The sequence below is a fragment of the Phocoena phocoena genome, chromosome 2 (assembly GCF_963924675.1).
Source record: "Phocoena phocoena chromosome 2, mPhoPho1.1, whole genome shotgun sequence".
NCBI lineage: Eukaryota > Metazoa > Chordata > Mammalia > Artiodactyla > Phocoenidae > Phocoena > Phocoena phocoena.
The window spans coordinates 86383732-86400850 of record NC_089220.1 but is presented as its reverse complement, the minus strand read 5'-3'; the positions used below and the strand labels follow the sequence as shown (position 1 = coordinate 86400850).

Genomic DNA, 17119 nt, shown 5'->3' with positions numbered 1-17119 from the left:
AAGGCAGGAAGGATATAAGTTTGCCTAGAGATGGGAACAGATAAACTGGTTTATTTATATGATGGAATATTGCACAGCCATTAAAATGAATGAACTTCAGCTGTACAACATAAAATGACTCCCAGCAATATGATTTTGAATAAAAAAGGGAAATTTAAAAAGATTACATATAGCCTGATACCTTTTTTTGTAGTGCTTAAAACAACTAAATAGAAAAAATATATATACTTTGGGGGAACATATATAGATGTCATAAAACTGTGTAAAAAGGATAGAAGGGGCTTCCCTGGTGGCGCAGTGGTTAAGAATCCGCATGCCAGTGCAGGGGACACGGGTTCGAGCCCTGGTCCAGGAAGATCCCACATGCCATGGAGCAACTAAGCCCATGCACCGCAACTACTGAGCCTGTGCTCTAGAACCCGCGAGCCACAACTACTGAAGCCTGCGCACCTAGAGCCCGTGCTCCACAACAAGAGAAGCCACCGCAATGAGAAGCCCGTGCATCGCAACGAAGAGTAGCCCCCGCTCGCCGCAACTAGAGAAAGCCCGCGTGCAGCAACGAGGACCCAACACAACCAAAAATAAAATGCATATAAAACAAACAAAAATAAATTTAAAAAATTAAAATTTATAAAAAAAAAGAGAAAACATGGAATTTAGGGTAGTGGTCACTTAGGGTTGGGGGAGGCAAGGGGGCAGGGCTGGGAAGGACCACACAGGTAGATGGACATTACTGCCAGTGTTCTAGACTTTGTTCTAAAAGTGGTTCTGTGGCATTTGTGTGTGTGTGTGTGTGTGTGTGTGCGCGTGTATGAAGGAGGAAGGAGGGCCCTGCATGGACAAATAAGAATGTGTTGGGAACCAAGGATTTTGGTTGCTGTGATTCTCTGTCCCTGAAGCCCACAGAAGAGGAGATAAAATTGAGGGCTCTGTGGGGAGTGGGGGTGGGGAGGGATAGGTTAGGAGTTTGGGATTAACAGACACACACGACTATATATAAAGTAGATAACCAACAAGGACCTGTATAGCACAGGGAACTATATTCAAGATAATAACCTATAATGGAAAAGAATCTGAAAAAAAAGCATCATATATATGTATATGAATCACTTTGCAGTACACCTGAAACTAACACAACATTGTAAACCAACATACTTCAATTAAAAAAGAAAATCAAGGGCTCCCCTCACAGAGCTCTAGGTAGCTGCCTGATATTGAGCCCTGTACCGAGAAGATGCACGGGAAGAACAGCTGATTCCTGGTGGAACTGGGCTTATTTACCTATTCTTAGGCTGGCTTGCATAAGATAACCTGATTCCATCTGCCTTTAAAAATTATTTCTAATGGAACAATGTACTGAAAATAGTACACCTTGTTTGTATTCTGATTTGAACAAACCCAACCATAAGACATTTTTTAGATAATGGGGGAAATTTCAATGTGGACTGGATATCAGATAATAAGGAATTATTGTTAATTTTACTGGGTGTGATAATAGCACTGTAGTTATGTTAAAAAGATGCCTTTTTTTTAAAAAAATTATTTTTGGCTGCATTGGGTTTTTCTTGTTGGGTCTTCGTTGCTGTGCGTGGGCTTTCTCTAGCTGCGGTGAGCGGGGGCTACTCTTCGTTGCAGTGCGTGAGCTTCTCATTGTGGTGGCTTCTCTTGTTGCAGAGCTTGGGCTCTAGGTGCACGGGCTTCAGTAGTTGTGGCACTCAGGCTCAGTAGTTGTGGCTGGCAGGCTCTAGAGCGCAGGCTCAGTAGTTGTGGCGCACGGGCTTCGTTGCTGCGCGGCATGTGGGATCTTCCTGGACCAGGGCTTGAACCCGTGTCCCCTGCATTGGCAGGTGGATTCTCAACCACTGCACCACCAGGTAAGTCCCAAAGATGGCTTTTTTGAATTGCACAGTGGTGGAGTGAAATGACATGTCTGGGATTTGCTTTATAAGGCTCTGGCCAAAAAAAAAAGTGGAGATGAAACAAACAGCGTGATGTTGCTAGTTACTGAAGATGGATGATGCGTCCATGGGTGTTTGTGATAGTCCATACTTTTGTTTATATTTGAAAATTTTCAAAATAAAATGTTTAGGAAAATACTTCTCAGCTTGATTTCTTCAAGGGTGTTAAGAGCATCTCAAGTGAGAAGGAAAGTGGACTGGGAGCTACGGAGGCTCTTTGGACAGAGTCCAGGCAGCTTACTTATGTGGGCTGTGGGCTCTGCGTCTTCTCCCTAAACCAGCTTTATCTTTCCAGTTTATGTCTAGTCTCTCATACCCTAAGCTGCTCTTCCCCCCAAAAGTAGCTCTTCCCCCCAAAAGTAGAGGGTTATGAACAGGAATGGAGAGGATGAAGAGAGGCCAGAAACTGGCAGCCTGTAAATTGCTCATTATTTTGCAATTAAAAAAAAAAAAAGCTCTGATGGGGCTTCCCTGGTGGTGCAGTGGTTGAGAGTCCGCCTGCCGATGCAGGGGACACAGGTTCGTGCCCTGGTCCGGGAAGATCCCGCATGCCGCGGAGCGGCTGGGCCCGTGAGCCATGGCCGCTGAGCCTGCGCGTCTGGAGCCTGTGCTCCGCAACGGGAGAGGCCACAACAGTGAGAGGCCTGCGTACCACAAAAAAAAAAAAAAAAAGCTCTGATGGTTTTAAGGGTTTGACTAGCCCACTCATCCCAGCATCCACTACTCCTACCGTCTCACATCTGCAGCTTCACTTATTAATGTTATCTGTCCGGCCCCCGAAGGCATCTGAGTTTGCAGCCTCTGACTTACAGACTGTTAAAAACCAGCTGGGGGACTTCCCTGGCAGTCCAGTGGTTAGGACTTGGTGCTTCCACTGCAGGGGGCCCGGGTTCAATCTCTGGTCAGGGAACTAAGATCCTGCAAGCTGCGTGGCGTGGCCAGAAAACAAACAAAAACCAGTTGGCTGGCTGTCTTGCTCCCAACCAATTCTACTCCTGATAATTTCTTCTCGTGGAAGTAAGATGGGTAATAATTACCTGTGAGAAACTCAGAAATACTCACTTTTCCAGGACAGCAGGTGTGAAGAGAATGTGTAGTGGCCACTGCACTTTATAGGAAAGACCTAGGGCTGCCCAGCCGGATGCAGGGGCTTCCCGGGGAGAAGTTTCCCGAGAAGGCCCTTCTCTTGCCTGAGTAGCATCTGTTAAGAACAGAGAAGATGACTTTGCTCATCTACAACTAGAGTTTCAACAAGGTGAGGAACATTCATGAAATGAGCGCTCACTCGAACCTGCAGTGTCAGAAGCATAAAGGGGATACAAAGGGGACTTGTAGAAGGCAAGGAAACTCCTATGAGGTGTTCTCTTAGGAGGTCTTTTAGAGATTCTTTTTTTAGTCTTAAAGAACTGTGGCTATAAATAAACAGAGACCATTCCAGCAGCATGACAAAAACAAACCAAAACCATGGCCTGGCCATCTCTTAGCCTCTCTTGACTTCCCTTTTCTTTTGTGTAAGATTAGGGCACTGGACTAGGTGATTTCTAAGGTCCAAAATGATATGGTTTCTGTGGAAGTGGATGGAAGCAGAACAGATAATGACCAGTAGGAGCAGAAAGACTCAAGGAAGCACAGCAAACCTTTATGCTCCTTTCCATGATACTCGATTGTTAAGTGCAACAGAGGGAGGAGGTTGTCATCATCTAGCAGCACCTTGTGTGCTGACTGTTGGAAGGCCACATTCACATCTGCAAGAAAGAACACATGGGCTGAGAGAAGGCTTGGTTATGTAACAAATCCAGACTCCCCTGGCTTTCCACCTCTCCTGCAGCCCACCTATCACTAATAGTAGGATACGGTAAACAGTAGTTGCTTCTGCCTGACTAGCATGCATTCCTTCTCCTGTTGCTGATAACAGCGCCCTGGTTTTCCTTGGAGAATCACCCCTGTCCAGAACAATCCATGTAGTTCCAGTGGGGTGGACAATACCTGACCGTCAGGGTAGGCAGGTGACCCAGGAACGATCTGCCTTGTTACACTATTTTGTTTAGGGATATGAACATGACCCAAGCCAGGCCAATCCAGAGGCTCTATTCAGATTCTGAAAGAGGGTAGCTATTTTTTATTCAAGATAAACACGGACTCAGTAGGATGTGAACTTGGTTGCAGGCCATCTTGCTACCATACGGAGCAGGCCTGTCTCAGAAGAAAAGGCAGAGGTGAAAGATGGAATGACAACCAAGTCCTGAAGGTGTCATGTAAGCCTTGGAGCAAAACTGCCTAAAGCCATCTTACCTCTGACCTTTTCAGTTATGAGAATCAATAAATTCTCTTTTTTCCTTTGCTTAAGTGAATTTGAATTGGGTTTTCTTGCAACCAAGAAAGTCCTATGTAAGCACAGTGGACATCTATTGTTTTATAGAGCTAGAAAAACAGTAACCCTGTCTCCCCTCCTGCCCCACTCCCCTCTTTTTTTTTTTTTTTTTTTTTTTTTTTTTTTTGCGGTACGCGGGCCTCTCACTGTTGCGGCCTCTGCCGTTGCGGAGCACAGGCTCTGGACGCGCAGGCTCAGCGGCCATGGCTCACGGGCTCAGCCGCTCCGCGTCATGTGGGATCTTCCCGGGCCGGGGCACGAACCCGTGTCCCCTGCATCGGCAGGCGGACTCTCAACCACTGCGCCACCGGGGAAGCCCTCCCCTCTTTTTTGACTCTGATCCTTATGTAACTCTCCTCAGGTAGTTTGATTGGGAATGGTAATCCTTCCCGTTGGTCAAAGGTGAACACTTTGCTGAAGTAGGCGTATCTTCCTTTTTTTTTGCTGCACCTTGTGGTAGTTCCCCGACCAGGGATTGAACCCGTGCCCCCTGCAGTGGAAGCGCAGAGTCTTAAACCACTGGACCACAAGGTAAGTCCCCAAAGTAGGCGTTTCTTAGTCTGACCTCTTTGATACAGGGATAGGTATATGATCCAGTTGGGCTAATCAAAACCCTTTCCCTGGAATCCCTTAACTTGCTACCAGAGAGACCAGGTTTGACTCCCCCAGTAGACTCTGTGAGGTATGTTCCTGGGAGCTGCTGGTGGCCATGTGGCCAGATGGGACTGGAAGGTCATCAAAGAGCACACAAGAGGCACAGACAAGATAAGGTAAGAGAGAGAATCCTAGCAATCCCTAGTTTCAGTTCTCAGGACCAGATATATCCCTATCCCGCTGGAGTTACAGGTACAATAGCAAATACACTCCCCTTTTCTACCTAGGTTAGTTTTCCACCACTGACAGCCTAACGAGTTCTAATACAACAAGTGGCCATAAGTCCCAATATGGAGACTTCCCTGGCAGTCCAGTGGTTAAGACTCCACGTTCCCAATGCTGGGGGGTGGGGGGCACGGGTTTGATTCCTGATTGGGGAACTAAGATCCCATGTGCCACATGGCGTGGCCAAAAAAAAAATAAAATCTCAATATGTCCCTTAAGAAATAAATGGCTATAATCTGATGAGATGAAATACTGGTTTGAAGGCCTGTACCAACCCTTTCAGGAAGAGTCACGAGCTGAAGCTGCTCCCAGTAACAACAGTGTGAGCCTACCTGAGTGGCCTTCCATTTTGGAAACACTCTCTGTAACTCACTAGGCTGCTCCTATGTGGCCCAGGCCTAAATGGTTTGGCAGCAGCTAAGAAATACACTACAACTTCAGTAAGCTGGTAATTTTTGGGCCCCAGGGCAATTACCATGTTCAGTTACTGCAGTGGGTGGTGTTTTTAACATGTGTTGAGCTGTATCAATGAAGGCCTGAAACAGTTCTCCACGTCCCAGAAGGTAAAAGTCTTTAATGATCTGCAGAAAGAATTTCAATTTACAATTCAGTAATCCAGCAGAGCTTTTCACTATCCTACGAGAATTATGCATATAATTTCCAATTTCATCAGCGTGAGCGCAACCTACAAAAGGTCGTAGGCTTTTGGCATTTTAAAGGGACATACTTAGTAATGGCAGGATGACTGGTGTGTCTTTGATATCATTTATTCAATGAAAGCACAATAATGCCAGAAGAAAGTAAGCCGAAGCTTTGAACTGTAATAAACCTGTAGCATTAGATGGAGTTTGCCCACTTGGATGAGGACATAAGGAGCCACTCTGGAAGTCTGGGGACAGGCAACCAGTACTCTCAGGAGAGGATAGAGAATAACGTCATTGTTCACCAGCATCATTTTAAGAGTTAAAAGAACAGCTAAGCTATTACCTTCAGCTGACCCAGTAAATCTGACTCTTCCACCATCAGCTTCCAGAGATGCTGTGAAAAGAACCAATAAAACAGCGTCAATTGAGGACACAGGGTGGGAAGGGGAAGCTGGGACGAAGTGAGAAAGCAGCACTGACATATATACACTACCAAATGTAAAATAGATGGCTAGTGGGAAGCAGCCGCATAGCCCAGGGAGATCAGCTCGGTGCTTTGTGACCACCTAGAGGAGTGGGATAGGGAGGATAGGAGGGAGACGCAAGAGGGAGGAGATATGGGGATATATGTATACATGTAGCTGATTCACTTTGTTGTACAGCAGAAACTAACACAACATTGTAAAGCAGTTATACTCCAGTAAAGATGTGGGGAAAGAAAAAAAAACAGGGTCAAAGTTTCATTACAATGAAAACTCCTATAAAGAATGGTTTTGTACAAATCCAGCAAGGTATTGGAAAAAAGAATATATACCATGACCACACTGGGTTAATCCCAGGAATAAAAGTCTAACAGTTAAAAAAATATATGAGATGGAAATATTCTGGAATTAGATAGTGGTAATGGCTGCACAACATCATGAACATACTAAAACCCACTGAATTGTACCTCTTTTTATTTTTTATTTATTTATTTATTTTAAACATCTTTATTGGGGTATAATTGCTTTACAATGGTGTGTTAGTTTCTGCTTTATAACAAAGTGAATCAGCTATACATATACATATGTTCCCATATGTCTTCCCTCTTGCATCTCCCTCCCTCCCACTCTCCCCATCCCACCCTTCCAGGCTGTCACAAAGCACCGAGCTAATATCCCTGTGCCTTGCGGCTGCTTCCCCCCAGCTATCTACCTTACTACGTTTGTTAGTGTGTATATGTCCATGACTCTCTCTCGCCCTGTCAAAACTCACCCTTCCCCCTCCCCATATCCTCAAGTCCGTTCTCCAGTAGGTGTACCTCTTTTTAAATGGCTCAAATGTTTAACTTTGTTGTGTGAATTTTATCTCAATAAAAGTTTTAATATGAATATAATTCACTACATTAAAGATTAAAAAAGAAAAATCACGATCACCTCAATGGATGCAGAAAAAGCATCTGATAAAACTCAACATCTGTTCATGATTTTAGAAAGAAAGCAAACAAGGAATAGAAGGAAATTTCTTTATTCTGATAAAGGGTATATACCAGAACCCCACAGCAAAGAACCTATTTGATGGTGAAACATTAGAAGAAATTCCTTTAAAGTCATCCAACATTGTACTAAAGACTTGCCAATATAGAAAAAAAAAAAAAAGGAAGAAACAAAACTGTTATTATTGACAGATAATATCACTCACTACCTGCACAGAAAGTCCAAGAGAACTGACATATAGATTATTAGAACTGGTAAGAGAATTCGGCAAGCTTGGTGACTGAGATACAAAAAATCAACTACATAGCCATTACCAGCATCAAAGGATGCTGACTAGGATTTGCCCCGTGAAGTGATCAATGTCGTGAAGTGATCAATGTTGATTCAGGATTCCTGGAATCTCCACCCTGGTGCTCATCCCCTTTGCCTTCTCTCACTGGAACTGATACAGATTAGGAACTGGCCTTTGGCCCTTCTCTAATACACAATACTAGACAAAATAGCTGACATCCCCAGAGGAATATAAGCACACAGGTCAAAATAATTAGACATGGGAAGAGTAAAAGAAATACAACAGACTAGGTAACACATACCATCTGAAGCAGAAGTTTTAGAACTGACTGAGTGGCTAGTATAGTGAGATATCCCCTGTAAGACTGAGGTTTCCCATACCCCAGCTGTTCAGAGTACTGCCTGTTACTGGCGCTTTTGGCTCAAGGGAGCTACCTTGCCCATCGTTCCCTCCTGAGGAACCAATTTCTGATAGATGCAGAGGTATAATGGCCTAGCCCTCTAACCTCAATTTGGGACATCTCTGAAGGGCCATTCTAGCTTCAGAGCTCTGCATAAGATGGCCAAGTCTTCTGCTGCAACCACATCACAGTTTATTTCCCCTCTGTACTCAATCCTGCTTCCCTCACTTCTTGCCAAATCTCAGTCACAAAATCTGTTTCCTGGGGAAATCTGACCTTTGACACAGACCAAAAATTTTAAATACTCTTTACAAATATGCTTAAAGAGGTAAGTGTAATAGCAATATAAATATACAAAAATAAATCATAAAAAAGAACCAAGATGCTGGATCAATTGAATATCCATATGCAAAAAATTAAAACTTGATCTATACCTTGCACCACATACAAAAATTAAAGTGATCATAACCCTAAATGTAAAACTAAAACATATTAAGTTTTCTAAAAGAAAACAGAGGAGAAAATTTTTGTGACTTTGGGTTACACAAAGGTTTCTCAGACACAACACCAAAAGCATAAGCCACACACAAAAAAGAAATTGACAAAACTGGACTTAATCAAAATTAACAACTTCTGCTCTTTGAAAGACACTGTTAAGAGAATGAAAAGACACGTCATAGACAGGAAGAAAATATTTGTAAGTCACATATCTGATAAAGGACTTACATTCAGAATACATAAACTCTCAAAACTCAACAGTAAGAAAATAAAAACAAGAAAAAATGGACAAAAGTTTTGGACACTTCACCAAAGAAGATATATGGATGGCAAACAAGTGTATGAAAAAAATGTCAACATCATTAGTCATTAGCGGAATGGAAATTAAAACTACAATGGGGGAATAATCCAAATGTCTATGAACAGATGATGGGAAAACACATTGGTATGAACAATGGGATACTACTCATCAGTAAAAAAGACTAAACTATCAATATATGCGACACGGATTAATCTCAATTATGCTCAGTAAAAGAATACGTAGGAATAAATTTAACCAAGAAAGTGAAAAATCTGTACAACAAAACAAGTCTTTGTTGAAAGAAATTGAAGACAGCACAAATGGAAAGACATTCCATTTTCATGGATCAGAAGAATTATATTGCTAAAAAGTGTATACTATTCAAAGCTATCTATAGATTCAACACAAACCCTGTAAAAATTCTTATCAAAATTCCAAAGGCATTCTTCACAAAAATAGAAAAAAATACTAAAATTTGTGTGGAACCACAAAAGACTCCAAACAGCCAAAGCAATCCTGAGAAAGAATAACAAAGCCTGTGGTATCACACTTCCTGACTTCAACTATACTACAAAGCTAAAGTAATTAAAAGAGTACGGGACTTTGGGACAAGATGGCAGAGTAGAAGGGCCTGAGCTCACCTCCTCTCACGAAAACACCAAAATCACAACTAACCGCTGAACCACCATCAACAGAAAAGTACTGGAACCTACCAAAAAGATATTCTACTTCCAAAGACAAAGAGGAAGCCACAATGAGATGGTAGGAGGGGTGCATCTGTGATACAATCGAATCCCATACCCACTGGGTGGGTGACCCACAAACTGGAAAACAATTATATTGCAGAAGTTCTCCCACAGGAGTGAGAGTTCTGAGCCCCACATCAGGCTCCACAGTCTGAGGGTCTGGCATCAGAGGAGGAGCCTCCAGAGCATTTGGCTTTGAAGGCTTGATCACAGGAACTCCACAGGACTGGGAGAAACAAAAGCCACTCCTGGTGGGTGCACACAAGGTCTCAAGTGTACCAGGACCTAGGGAAAAAGCAGTGACTTCATAGGAGCCTGGGCCAGACCTACCTGCTGGTCTTTGAGGGTCTCCTGGGGAGGCAGAGGGCAGCTGTGGCTCACTGTGGGGACAAGGACACTGGTGGCAGAGGTACTGGCTACTCACTGGCGGGAGCTGTCCTGGAGGCCACCATTTTGATGCCAAGACCTCACCCCACCCAACAGCCTGAAAGCTACAGTGCAGGCATGCCTCAGGCCAAACAACGAACAGGGCAGGAACACAGCCCCACCCATCAGCAGACAGGCTGCAGTAAAGTCTTCCTGAGTCCACAGCCACCTCTAAACCCACCCCTTGATCCAGCCCTGCCCACCAGAGGGACAAGACCCAGCTCCACCCACCAGTGGACAGGCACAAGTCCCTTGCACCAGGAAGCCTACACAAGCCTCTTAGACCAGCCTCATCCACCAGGGGGCAGACACCAGAAGCAAGAGGAACTGTAATCCTGCAGCCTGTGGGGCTGCAAACACAGAACGTTAGATATAATGAGGCAGCAGAGGAATATGTTCCAGACGAAGGAACAAGATAAAACCCCAGAAGAACAACTATGTGAAGTGGAGATAGGCAATTTACCTGAAAAAGAATTAGGAGTAACGATAGTAAAGATGATCCATGATCTTGGACAAAGAAGGGAGGCACAGACCGAGAAGATACAAGAAATGTTTAACAAAGGGCTAGAAAATTTAAAGAACAGACAAACAAAGATGAACAATAACTGAAATGAAAACTACACTAGAAGGAGTCAACAGCAGAATAAATAAGGCAGAAGAACGGATAAGTGAGCTGGAAGACAAAATGGTGGAAATCACTGCCACAGAACTGAATAAAAAAAAAAAGAATGAAAACAAATGAGGATAGTTTAAGAGACCTTTGGGACATTAAATGCACCATCATTTGCATTATAGGGGTCCCAGAAGAAGAGAGAGAGTAGGGCCTCAGAAACTATTTGAAGAGATAATAGCTGAAAACTTCCTGAACATGGGAAACGAAACAGTCACCCAAGTCCAGGAAGTGCAGAGACTCCCTTACAGCATAAACCCAAGGAGGAACATACCCAGACACATATTAATAAAAATGACAAAAATTAAAGACAGAAAATATTAAAATCAACAAGGGAAAAGCAACAAATAACATACAAGGGAATCCCCATAAGGTTACAGCTTATTTTACAGCAGAAATTCTGCAGGCCAGAAGAGAGTGGTATGATATATTTAAAGTGATGAAAGGGAAAAACCTACAACCAAGATTACTCTACCCAGCAAGGCTCTCGTTCAGATTCAACAGAGAAATAAAAAGCTTTACAGACAAGCAAAAGCTAAGAGAATTTTGCACCACCAACCAACTTTACAACAAATGCTAGATGAACTTCTCTAGGCGGAAAAGAAAAGCGCACAACTGGGAACAAGAAAATTACAAATGGTAAAGCTCACCAGTAAAGGCAAACATACAGTAAAGGTAGAAATCATCCATACACAAATATGATATCAAAACCAGCAATCGCAGGGCTTCCCTGGTGGCGCGGTGGTTAAGAATCCGCCTGCCAATGCAGGGGACAAGGGTTGGAGCCCTGGCCCAGGAAGATCCCACATGCTGCGGAGCAACTAAGCCCACAAGCCACAACTACTGAGCCCACATGCCACAACTACTGAAGCCCGCATGCCTAGAGCCTGTGCTCCGCAACAAGAGAAGCCACTACAATGAGAAGCCTGCACACCGCAACGAAGAGTGGCCCCCGCTAACCACAACTAGAGAAAGCTTGTGCGCAGCAACAAAGACCCAATCCAGCCAGAAAAAAAAAAAAAAAAAAAGAATGAAATTAGAACATTCTCTAACACCATATACAAAAATAAACTCAAAATGCATTAAAGACCTAAATGTAAGACCAGATACTATAAAACTCTTAGAGGAAAACATAGGCAGAACACTCTTTGACATAAATCACAGCAATATCTTTTTGGACACCCCCTTCTAGAGTAATTAAAAAAAAAAAGGTAGCTAATGAAACTTAAAAGCTTTTGCACAGCAAAGGAAACCATAAACAAAATGAAAAGACAACCCACAGAATAGGAGAAAATATTCGCAAATGAAGCTACCGACAAGGGATTAATCTCCAAAATATACAAGCAGCTCATGCAGCTCAATATCAGAAAAACAAACAACCCAATCAAAAAATGGGCAGAAGATTTAAATAGACATTTCTCCAACGAAGACATACAGATGGCCAAAAAGCACATGAAAAGATGCTCAACACTGCTAATTACTAGAGAAATACAAATCAAAACTACAGTGAGGTATCACCTTAAACCAGTCAGAATGGCCATCATCAAAAAATCTACAAACAGGGGCTTCCCTGGTGGCGCAGTGGTTGGGAGTCCACCTGCCGATGCAGGGGTCATGGGTTCGTGCCCCGGTCTGGGAGGATCCCACATGCCGCAGAGCAGCTGGGCCCATGAGCCATGGCCGCTGGGCCTGCGTGTCCGGAGCCTGTGCTCCGCAACAGGAGAGGCCACAACAGTGAGAAGCCTGCGTACTGAAAAAAGAAAAAAAAAAAAAATCTACAAACAATAAGTGCTAGAGAGGATGTGGAGAAAAGGGAACCCTCCTACACTGTTGGTGGGAATGTAAATTGGCACAGCCACTATGGAGAACAGTATGGAGGTTCCTTAAAAAAATGAAAATAGAGCTTCCATATGATCCAGCAAGCCCACTCCTGGGCATACATACAAAGAAAGCCATACTTTGAAAAGATACATGCACCCCAATGTTCATAGCAACGTTATTTACAATAGCCAAGACGTGGAAGCAACATAAATGTCCATCTACAGATGAATGATGAAAGAAGATGTGGTCCATATATACAATGCAATATTACTCAGCCATAAAAAGAGAATGAAATAATGCCATTTGCAGCAACATGGATGGACCTAGAGATTATCATACTAAGTAAGTCAGACAGAGAAAAGACAAATATCATATGATATCAATTATATGTGGCATCTAAAAAAAATGATACAAAAGAACTTACTTATAAAACAGAAATAGACTCACAGACTTAGAAAACAAACCTATGGTTACCAAAGGGGAAAGGTCGGGGGTAGGGATAAATTAGGAGGTTGAGATTAACATATACACAATACTATATATAAAATAGATAATCAACAAGGACCTACTGGATAGCACAGGGAACTTTACTCAGTACTCTGTAATAACCTACATGGGAGAAGAATCTGAAAAAGTACAGATGTATGTATAACTAAATCACTCTGCTGTATATCTGAAACTGACACAACACTGTAAATCAAATATACTCCAATATAAAAAAATAAAACAGTATGGAACTGGCAGGAAAAGACATAGAGCAATGGAACAGAAAACTTAGAATCAAAGCCAAGGGACAAGGGAGCCAAGAACACCCAAGGGCAAAGGATAGTCTCTTTTCAACAAATGGTGCTGGGAAAACTGGATAAGCACATACAGAAAAATGAAATCGGACCCCTGTGTCACACCATGCACAAAAATTAACTTGAAATAGATCAAAGACGTAAACATAAGACCTGATAGCAGAAGAACTCCTAGAAGAAAATGTAAGGAAGAAGTTCTTCAACATTGGTCTTGGCGGGACTTCCCTGGTGGTCCAGTGGTTAAGACTCCACACTCCCAATGCAGGGGGCCCAGGTTCAATCCCTGGTCAGGGAACTAGATCTGGCATGCTCCAACTAAGAGCCCGCATGCTGCAACTAAAAAGAGATCCTGCATGCTGCAACTAAGACCTGGCGCAGCCAAATAAATAAATAAATATTAAAAAATAGAAAACAGTGGTCTTGGCAATGATTTTTTTTGGATGTGACACCAAAAACACCAACAACAAAAGAAAAAGAAAACACAAAGTGGGACTATATCAAACTTAAAAGCTTCTGCACAGCAAAAGAAACAATCAACAAAATGAAAAGGCAACCTACAGAATGGGAGAAAATATATGCAAATCATATATTTGATAAGGGGTTAAAATCCAAAACACAGAAAGAACTCATTCAACTCAAGAACAACAACCAAAACCCCCAAACAATCCTGCTGAAAAATGGGCAGAGGCTTTTTTCCAAAGAAGACATCCAAATGGCCAACAGGAACATGAAAAGATGCTCAACATCACCAACTATCAGGGAAATGCAAATCAAAACCACAATGAGATATCACCTCACACCTGTTACAGTAGCTGTCATTTTTTTTTTTTTTTTTTTTAATTTTTTGGCCACGGTGCACGGCATGTGGGATCTTAGTTCTCTGACCAGGAATTGAACCCGTGCCCCCTGCAGTGGAAGCATGGTGTCTTAACCACTGGACCACCAGGGAAGTCCCAAATAAATTTAGATGAAATGGGTAAGTTCCTTGAAAAGTAGAAAATACCAAAAGTGCTACAAGAAGAAACAAATGTCTTAAATAGATTAATAGGTTTTAAATATATTGAATCAGTGAAGATTTCCTCTCCTAAAAAAACCTAACATACATAATTTTTCAGGTTAGTTCAATCAAACTTTCAGTAAAAATTCTTGTCTTACATTAACTGTTCTAAAAAACAGGAAAACAGTGATAGAAACCAAGCTCATTTTATAAGGCCTATATAATCTTTATTCCACAACCACATAAGAACAATACAGGAAGAGAAAAGTATAGTCTATTTCACTAGTAAATGTAGATACAAAAATTCCAAACACTGTTTTGGCTAACTAAATCCAACAGTACATTAAAAAATAAAACATCGCGCTCAAGTATGGTTTATCTCAGGAAGATTCAACATCTGAAAATCTAAACAGGAATTTACCTTATGAATAGACTGAAGGAAAAAAAGAACTCAGAGCAAAAAACTGCACATTAGGGCTTCCCTGGTGGCGCAGTGGTTGAGAGTCCGCCTGCCGATGCAGGGGACGCGGGTTCATGCCCCGGTCCGGGAAGATCCCACATGCCGTGGAGCAGCTAGGCCCGTGAGCCATGGCTGCTGAGCCTGCGCGTCCGGAGCCTGTGCTCCGCAATGGGAGAGGCCACAACAGTGAGAGGCCTGCGTACCGCAAAAAAAACAAAACAAAAAAACTGCACCTTAACTTTTATAGAATAAGCAGTGATAAAATTCAACATCTATTTATTATAAAAACTCACAGCAAACTAGGAAAAGAAGGTAATTTTTTTAAACTTGATAAACTCATGTGCCAAAGCCTACAGCAAACACTAAAGTAATAGAGAAACTTTAGATGCATTATCTTTAAGAGCCAACAAATCAAGGATGCCCATTATCACCTCTATTGTTTAACATAGCTTATATCAACTATCAACCCAGCTGTTGAATGCCGTACTAGAGATTCCTAGTTAAGGCTGTAAGAAAAAAAAGAAGCAAAAGTTGAAAAATTGGAAGGAAAACTGTAAAACTTTCAATAATTGCAAATGATATGATCATTAGTGAGGAAAATCAATAGAATTAACAGACAAACCATTAAAACTAAAAAAAAAAAAAAGACTTCAATAAGTTGCCAGGTATAAGATTAACCTACAAAAATACATACCACAATTTTTCTATATAAGTAGTAACCAACTAGAGATAAAATTAACCAAAAAACCCTATTACGTATCTAGCAATTAATTTTTAAAATATTTTTGTTGAAGTACTAAAATACATACAGAAAAGTGCACCAACTGTAAGCTTACAGCTTGAAGAATTCTCACAAAATGAACACACCTGTATAACCAGCATCCTGAAAGGCCCACCCATGTCCTTTCCACCTACCAAAGGCAAATGCTATCCTGACATCTAACACCAGATTAGCGCTGCTTGTTTTTAAACCTTATATAAAGATTCATATGGTATGTATACCTTTTTAAAAAATGAAAAAGGAGAGAAAGAGATCCAAAAGGGGGTGAGTATGATATGTATTTGCAAGACACTGTTCCCTTTTCCTCCCTGGTACACTCTCTTTTTATTACTTTAAGCTGTTATTATTGTTAGAATTATAGCTGTCAAAGTATTAGCTTCCAAGAGTCTGAGCTTCAATTCTTGTCTATCATTTTTACAAACTGGAAATATAATTTTGAGCAACATATGTGTTTCAAAATTTCCCAAGGAAACAATTTTGAAATTCTATGTTATTCATTTAATAAAATTTTACTTTCCTCCATTAACTATATTTCCTAAAGAGTTACCACAAAAATGATAACAGAAGAGAAATCAAGTCAGTAAGATGAAAGGGAGTGAAGGCACCAGTCCCCTAGACAACAGCTGCCTTGGCTATAGATGGAGAGGCAGTGTCTTGAAAGTCTGAATGGACAGAAATATGTATTCTGGGTAGTTTAGATATTTACTTTTCCATAAGGAATCAAATCAAGTGATACTTCAAGGTCACCTCAAGATCTAATATTCTATGTCTACATCACAGCTCTGTCTCCAGTGCCTTGGAATTTTTGAGATAGTGACCAGAAAAGGAAATCATATTCATGATAGATTACTGTGCTTCCAACATGAGTATATCTGACACTAATCTTAGCAATTTTAGACACTGACCCTAGTGCCCCTGTGCTTCAAAATCACCTGCAGAGGTTTGTTGATTGGCTGGTGTAAAAACAAGTACCTACCAGTACTGACTCCCTCCTGACCTGAGTCAGAAACTCTGGAGGTAAGGATTTGGTGCAAGTGCATGTTTTCAGATTTCCCCATGTCATTCTATGCATAGCCAGAGTTGAAAACCACTAATAAGTTAACACAACTAACAAAAGATCTCATTTCACATTATCACACACCTGTGCATCAAATCTTATTATACGCCACAGAACATATGCCCATTTGAAAAATTACTGGTCACAATTTAAGTTGGTGGATGAAGCACAATTCACTTAAAAACACTGAACTAGGAGTCAAAGACTTGTTTCTGAGCTCACCTTTGTTACTCACTATGTGACATCAGAGAAGTTAGCTTTCTGAGAATTATTTTCATTTATAAGAATGGAAAAATATTACTTGTTCTGCCTTCCTAAAATTATCATATCCATAAATTAAGGGATATGTAATAAAGCCATTCTAAAATATAAGTAAGGCACTAAATTTAGTCAGAATCAGTTGATTTCCTGAAGTCATTGCCAACTATACAGACAGACTCAAAATGCTGACAGTCTGAAATGAAACCAAGACCTCCCTTCATTCAACTAATTAACTAACTAGCTAACAATCAAACTCCTGTCAGGGGGGAAAAGGCTAAGGCA

The 17119-nt window shown here is 41.6% G+C and overlaps 1 protein-coding gene across 1 annotated transcript in view; it reads right to left on the bottom strand.

Annotated features, from left to right (window-relative positions):
- Window positions 1–17119, bottom strand: part of TUBGCP4 (tubulin gamma complex component 4) — a 43720-nt gene that overhangs the window by 4758 nt on the left and 21843 nt on the right. The window contains exons 10-13 of the mRNA XM_065871510.1: window positions 6196–6246; window positions 5684–5789; window positions 3596–3703; window positions 3021–3159 (exon numbers count right to left, since the gene is read on the bottom strand). Coding sequence (XP_065727582.1) covers window positions 3021–3159; window positions 3596–3703; window positions 5684–5789; window positions 6196–6246 — 404 coding nt within the window. The remainder of the gene's footprint in view (window positions 1–3020; window positions 3160–3595; window positions 3704–5683; window positions 5790–6195; window positions 6247–17119) is intronic.